Source organism: Meriones unguiculatus, chromosome 21 (assembly GCF_030254825.1).
Source record: "Meriones unguiculatus strain TT.TT164.6M chromosome 21, Bangor_MerUng_6.1, whole genome shotgun sequence".
NCBI lineage: Eukaryota > Metazoa > Chordata > Mammalia > Rodentia > Muridae > Meriones > Meriones unguiculatus.
In genome coordinates this window covers 3,559,996-3,567,820 of record NC_083368.1, presented here as the reverse complement: position 1 = coordinate 3,567,820, position 7,825 = coordinate 3,559,996, and the positions used below count along the sequence as shown (strand labels likewise).

The 7,825-nt window shown below is 38.0% G+C and overlaps 1 protein-coding gene across 1 annotated transcript; it reads right to left on the bottom strand.

Annotated features, from left to right (window-relative positions):
• Window positions 1-6,105: 6,105 nt before the first annotated feature.
• LOC132649749 (olfactory receptor 4P4-like) lies at window positions 6,106-7,048 on the bottom strand. The gene has a single exon (XM_060374114.1). The coding sequence runs from the start codon at window positions 7,046-7,048 to the stop codon at window positions 6,119-6,121; it is 930 nt and encodes a 309-aa protein (XP_060230097.1). The 3' UTR covers window positions 6,106-6,118.
• Between the last annotated feature and the right edge of the window lie 777 nt (window positions 7,049-7,825).

The window sequence follows — 7,825 nt, the reverse complement described above, 5'->3', positions numbered from 1 at the left end:
CAGAACTTGAAAGAACAGTTCTCAATTTCATAAGGAAAAACAAAAAGCCCAGAATTGCTAAAGCAATCCTGTACAGTAACAAATCTTCTGGAAGTATCTCCACCCCTGATCTCAAGCTATAGAGCAACAGTAATAAAAACTGCATGATCCTATCATAGAAACAGAATGGTGGATCACTGGAATCGAGGAGAAGCCTAGAAATAAACCCACATACCTACATATATCTAATTTTTGAAAAAGAAGCCAAAACAATACAATGGAAAAAAAGTAGCATATTCAACAAATGGTTCTGGTCTAACCAGTTATCTATATGTAGAAAAATGCAGGTAGATACATATTTATCTGCACTAAAACTAAAGTCTAAGTGGATCAAAGACCTCAACATAAAACCAGAAACACTAAACCTGTTAGAAGAAAAAGTGGGAAAGAGCCTGGAATTCATTGGCACAGGAGACAACTTCCTGAACAGAACACCAACAGCATAGGTTCTAAGAGCAGCAATCAATAAATGGGACCTCATGAAACTGAGAATCTTCTGCAAAGCAAAACTTTCATCAAAATAAAACAACAGCCTATAGATTGAGAAATTATTTTCACCAACCCTATATCTGACAGAGGGCTAATATCTAGAATATGTAAAGAACTCAAGAAGTTAAACACCAACAAACCAAGTTATCCAATTAAAAAAATGGGGTACAGAGTTAAACAGAGAACTCTCAATAGAGGAACATCAAATGGTAGAAAAACACTGATAGAAATGTTCAATGTACTTATTCATTGGGGAGATGCAAAGCAAAACAACCCTGAGATTTCACCTTACACCCATCACAACACATGCTGGAGAGGATATAGAGAAAAGGTAACCCTCCTCCGCTGCTGGTGGGAATGTAAATTTGTACAACCATTTTGGAAATCAATCTGGTGCTTCTTCAGAAAATTGGGAATAGTGCTACTTCAAGATCCAGTTATACCACTCCTAGACATATATCCAAAATATGCTCTACTATACAACAAGGACATTTGCTCAGCCATGTTCACAGCAGCTCTATTTGTGATACAATTCTTAGATAAAATAATTTTAAAATGACTAGAAAACTTGAGGTGAATTGAGTCAGAACTTGGTAGAGGAAAAGAATAGAGTAGGCAAGCTATAGATATTTGAAACTTCTTGTAGAGTGAACAAGTATCGACAACTATGCTTTCTAAGTTCCATATCAAGAAAGCAGACAGACTCAATGACAATCTTTAAATGGTCACGTGGTCAGTGGCGGTGTCTTCCGAGAGGTTGCCTCGCATGTCAGGGAGCACAGTTTAAGATCTGGACCTTTGTCTGTAACAGGGAGCTGGAAAGAGAAGAAAAAGAAAGGGGTTCTGGGTGGGAAGGCAGAAAGCAGGCCAACTTAGCAGTGAGGGTCTGTAACCAACTCCATTAGTCAGAAGGTCTGGCATAAATAAATGGCTACCTCCTCCAGGAGACAGACCTCCATCTTAACATGTTTTCATGTAGATCACGCTTCCTTTCTCCTTCTGGAGTCTTGTTCTGCAGAGGTTCTAAAGCCAGATTTTTTTCCTCTCATAAGTCTTCAGACTCAGCTGGCCTGCTGATGCTCCCTGGTGTCCTTGTCAATGGCTATTATCAACTGAATGATCCGACTGCAAAGAGATTACTGGGGATTTACCATGATATTTCAAAATATGAGGAGCAAGTTTGTTGCTTTCTTCTTCTATAAAATGAAGGAGTTAACAAGGACACATGGAATTACCCCCAAAGTCATTACTAAGTTGGTGTCCGGCCTCAATAACTTTCAAACCTACTAATTATTTTTAAAAAATATTTTAAATTAATTTTATTTATATATTTATTTATTACAATTTATTCATTTTGTATCCACCTGAAGCCTGCTCTCTTGTCTCCTTCTGGTCCCACTCACCCACCCTTTTCTCCCCCTAAGCCCTTTCCTTAATCCCCTGATAAGGGAGGTCTTCATCCCTTTCTATCTGAGCTTAGCTGTCAGGTCTCATCAATGCTTGCTGTGTCATCTTTCTCTGTGGCCTGGCAAGGCTGAACCCCACAGTGGGAGGTAATCAAAGAGGTTGCCACTGAGTTCATGTCAGAGTCAGCCCCTGTTCCCCTTACTAGCAAACCCACTTGGAAACTGAGCAGCCAATGGGCTTCCTTTGAACAGGGGGTCTAGGTCCTCTCCATGCATGGTCCTTAGTTAGAGTATAGGTCTCTACAGCCCTCCTGGGCCTAGGTGTTTGGGCTCTGTTGTTCTCCTTGTTGAGTTCATGTCCCCTCCAGTTCTTTCTCTTTTTCCATAAGGATTCTGGCACTCTGCCCACAGTTTGTCTATGAGTCTCAGTATCTCCTTTGATATCTTGGTGGGTAGAGTTTTTGGAGGTCCTCTGTGGAAGGCTCTGTTCTGTTCTTTGTTTTCTCCTACTTCCAATATCTATCCTGTTTGCCCTTCTGATCAGTACTGGTTTCAATGTCCTCCTCTGTGGCCTAGCTAGGCTGCTCCTCCCACAGGGGGTGGAGAGGTCACAGAGCTAGCCACTGAGTTCATGTCAGACACAATCCCTGTTCCCCTAATTAGGGAAACCCACTTAGATACTTAGCTGCAATGGGCTACATCTGGGTAGGGGTTCTAGATTATATCTATGTTTGGTCCTTGGTTGTATAATCAGTCTCAGACAAACCCCTGTGCCCAGATATATTTGGTCCTTGTGGAACTCTTGTCCTCTCCAGGTCTTACTATCTCCCTGTTCTTTTTTAAGATTCCCTGTACTCTTCACAAAGTTTGTTTATGAATCTCAGTATCTACTAGCATGGAGTTGTCATAGGTCCTAGCAAGGAGTCAACTTCTATTGTTGTGTTGAATGAGTATGGTATATGTTAAATGTCTTCTTAAGGTCTGTTTTTATGTCAATCATACTGTTGTCATCAATTTTGTTCATGGAAAAATGTATTTAGATAATTGGAGGCAGGCAATTACAATGTGGAATCAGAACTCATTAAAAAAAAGACTAAAATAGATGAATCTTGCTCTGGCCCTAAGCTAAGTGTTCAGAAATGGTTCATACAGATATCAACTTTTTTGATACACTGCTAGGTAGAGTCTTTCAGGGGCCCTCTGCAGTAGGCTCATATCCTGTAACTTTTTTTCTCCTACGTACAATGCACATCCCATTTGTCTTTCTAAGTGAGGATTGATCATCTTACCCCAGGTCCTCTTTCTTGTTTATCTTCTTTAGGTGTAAAGATTTTATTATGTTTATCATATCTTATAGGACTATATGAGTGACTATATATCATGTGTGTCTTTCTCCTTCTGGGATACCTCACTCAAAATGATCTTTTCTAGATCCCACCATTTGCCTGCAAATTTCATGATTTCCTTGTTTTTGATTGCTGAGTAGTAGTCCATTATGTAAAAATACCACAAGTTCTGTATCCATTCCTCCATTGAGGGACATCTGGGTTGTTTTCAGGTTCTGGCTATTACAAATAAAGCTGCTATAAACATGGTTGAGCAAATGTCCTTGTTGTGTACAGATACTAAGACTCATAACCAAACCTTCGGCAGAGTACAGGGAATCATATGAAAGGAGGGGGAGTTTGTATGATGTGGAAAGGATAGGAGCTCGACAAGGACCAAATATATCTGGGCACAGGGGTCTTTTCTGAGACTGACACTCCACCGAGGACCATGTATGTATATAACCTAGAACCTCTGCTTGGATGAAGCCCGTAGTAGTTCAGTAACCAATTGTTTTCCCATAGTAAGAAGAACAGGGACTATTCCTGACAGGAACTCAATGGCAGGCTCTTTGGCCTCCCCACCCCCCCAAGGGAGGAGCAATCCTGCTAGGCCACAGAGTAGGACTTTGCAGCCAGTTCTGAAGATACCTGATAAAACAGGGTCAGATGAAAGGGGAGGAGGTCCTCCCCAATCAGTGGACTTGGAAAGGGGCAGGGAGGAGAGGAGGGAAGGAGAGAGGGCTTGGGAGGGAATGTGGGAGTGGCATACAGCTGGGATACAGAGTTAATAAAATGTAACTAATAATAAAAAAAATAAAATTAAAAAAAAGAAAACCTGGAATAAATTAGTGTATGTGAACAACATTTTAGGACTCTAACAATTTCTAATAAATTGTGATGCCATAACTTAAAATAAATTAGAAAGTAATTAATGTGAAAATAAATAAATAAATAACAGACATCAACTTTTCTAGGGCTCAAGGAACATCTTCGAAGAGGTTAAGGAAAAATGTAAGAGCTTTAAGAGTGAGAGGAAAACAGAGTACTGACTAGTAACATTTGGGTCAGGATAGAAGCATTAGTTATCATAAATAGATGTTGCTATGGTGGCACAGGGAATGATTGCCCGTATTTATGGCAATAAGAGGACAATACTTCCATGGATTTCGGTACCATTATTATCATTAACAAATAAATCAACATCTCAAAATAAATTTATCAGAAAATAAATTTTATAAAGAATACAAAAAAGTAGAAAAGGAATTCCAGTTCAATAACATTTTTATTTAATATTATAACATCATATCCCCCAGATTTTATATCTGAGAAAGGAAAACAAATCATTGCATGATGTTTTTTTTTCTTGTGCTTTGTCTTTCGGATAGTATAGACTCTTCTCATGACTCCTTCTCTAAATCATCAAATGTCCCAAGTAGGAAAGGCACGTGCAGATTCATCATTCAAGCACACATCTACACATTCTTCTTTATCACTCAAAATCCCAGTGTTCCAAGGAAAGATGTCACACTGTGTCAAGCAAAAATCATATGCATAAATAATGCAGAGCTAATTTAATTTTGGAAGGGGAAAATATTCCTCTTTAATATTGTAGACTTTTGAACAGTTACGTATTTGAAGGAATGATTTAGATGAATGACAAACTGTGTTGACTTAATTATTCTCTCCTTTCCCATTTCCTATATGACTCTAAGAGAAGAATATTTCAGTGAGGGAATCATGTACAGAGTGAATTCCCTGAGTAGATGGAAATTTCTAAACAAAGGAAATTAAAACACTGAATTGAGATAGAGAATGCTTAGTGGCAATACTATGTAAGTCACAGGAAAAGCTGGACGTACAGTTGCAATTTCCGTGCAGAAATAAATTGAGTTTTTGAAAGGAAATGTGAAAAGGCAGGATTTCATTCTCTCTTTGATAAGTAAATGGAGATATTTGCTGATGGTTTTCATTTTTTCTAAAAATTATTTCTCATATATAACTTTAAATGACATTAGACTATAATTTGAAATTAGAAGCAAAGTACATATAATGATAAAAAAGTTGTGGTTGTAACTCAGTGATAATATTGCATGTTGAGAATATGTAAAATTTCTGTTAAATATTACATCGTTTTACATGCACCATATAAATGTACTCATGTGTTAAATGCACAGCTGTTAAGTATTACATTGTTTTACATGCACCATAAAAATGTACTCATATGACTAATGCAAACTGTAACCAGGAAGATTTACACTGGCAGTTGTGCCCTCTGAATTTCCCAAATTCCAAAGCCTGTAAGCATAACTCCATACATATTCAAGCATAGTGGGTTTGGAGATTATAGGGTTAAACTTAAACCTGCTCTGAGAGCGGTGCCAAGGGGAAGAGAGGAAAATATGGGAGCTTAATGTGCTTAAAGTATATTATGTATATGTATGAAAATGCCCTTATGTAATCCAGTATTTTATAATGAATATAAGACAAAAGGAAAATTCAATAATAATGAAATAGTAAAGACAAACAAATGAGAAAATTGGATTAAATTTCTACCAATAACAACAGGGTCTCATAGATTTTTGGGAGACAGAGGATTGAAGTGGTTAAAGTGGTTGAAGATGTCCGTGGCTGGGAAAGGAACCTAGGGCTTTCTCATTGTACGTGTGTACTCTACCAAGGCCTTTCTTGCAGCCTTCCCACAACCTGCTCACCTGGGATCACCTTGACCCAGATAGAGTCGACACAGCAGCTTCTTTGACTCATAGCTCCCTCCTTCCCAAACAGCTCGAGATTTCTGCGACCTTTCTAAGGAGAGCTGGCCTGGGAACATAGGGTCAGAAACAAAGATTGCTTCAGTTATCTTAACTCTGAATGTGACATCCGAGACCATACCTTGTGCATGGCGCTTTTCATCTCACTGTTTCTCAGGGTGTAGATGAGGGGATTCAGCATGGGAGCAAGCACAGTATAAAACACAGAAATTTCTTTATCCTTATTCTCACTTCCTGCAGGTAAAACATAGGTATAAATACAGGGCACAAAAAATAAAACTACAACCATTATGTGAGAACTACAGGTTGAGAGAGCTTTCCGTCGCCCCTCTGATGATTTTGTCCTCAAATGATACAAAATGAGTATGTAAGAAGCAACTAGTACAAGAAAAATGGCAACAACCACCATCCCAGAGTTGGCAATTACTAAGATACTAACAACACGAATATCTTTACAGACCAGCTTCAAAAGAGGTTTTATATCACACAAGTAGTGATTGATGTGGTTGGGACCACAGAAAGGCAGACTGAGCACCATGAGCAGTAAAGCAATAGAATGCCAGAATCCCACTGCCCAGGCGGTGAAAATTAGCATATCACATCTCCTCCTGTTCATGATAACCATGTAGTGCAGGGGTCTGACAATGGCAACATAGCGGTCCAAGGCCATAGACACCAAGATGAAGATTTCCACACCTGCCAGCAAATGGGCAGTAAAGAGCTGGGTCATGCATTCATTATAGGAAATGTTTTTTCTTGCTGCAGCCAAGTCCCTGATGAGCCTGGGAACCACAGTAGAAGTGTAGCAGAGGTCCATGAAAGAGAGGTGGCATAGAAAGTAATACATTGGTTGTTCTATCAAGTGGCTGCATGTGACGGTGATTAGAATGACAGAGTTCCCCATTAAGACAGCCAGATAACAAAGCAGAAACAGCAGAAAGAACAGCAGTTCTATTTGTCTATTTTCCCAAAGGCCCATAAAAACAAACTCTGTGACATTTTTATGATTTTCCATGAATTCTAGGTGAGTACACATGCACAGGTGAGTCTTAGATCATCTGAAATTAAACAAAAAGGTTTTTAGTTTTAAAGAAATATTTTTTATTTTTATAGAAATTGATAAATTTAATAGCAATAGTCATATTTATACCCATTATTAAACCCTTTGGGGAAAATGCACAATTATCATCCAAATGTTTAGCTAAATATTATTTTTAATGATTTATTAATTTATTGTATGTGCATTGATATTTTTCCTGCACATATGTCTGTGTGATGGTGTCAAATCACTTGAAGCTGGGCTACAGATAATTGTAAGCAGTCAAGAGGTTGCTGGAAATTTCAGGTCCTCTGGAAAAGAGGCCATTGCTCTTCAACAACTGAGCCATATCTCCATCCCCCTTAACTAAATATTATTAATAATAGTATTCTATAGTAGACATTTTGTACATATTTAACTTTCATGCAACTAAATGGATCCTGTTCTGATACACATTTTACATTCGAAGAAATACATAAATGTCATATATAAATGAATTACAGAAACAGATCTAAGGATGAAACAGATCTAGGCACTATATACTTTGCCTGACTCCATTCTATTAATTCCTTTGCCATATTTTCTAATATGAAGGAGAATTCCAGTCATTTTCTTCCTTAATAATAATTAAGGATGACATTATATTACACTGTTTCTGGCAATTACTAAATATATAAAATTTGAGAATTCTTGATTCTGCATGTCACACATGACTTACTTATTATATTCCAATCTCACAATTAGTATTTTACA

Bases quoted from the DNA above. Each gene is read 5' to 3' on its own strand.
- LOC132649749 (XM_060374114.1), bottom strand. From the start codon at position 7,048: ATGGAAAATCATAAAAATGTCACAGAGTTTGTTTTTATGGGCCTTTGG.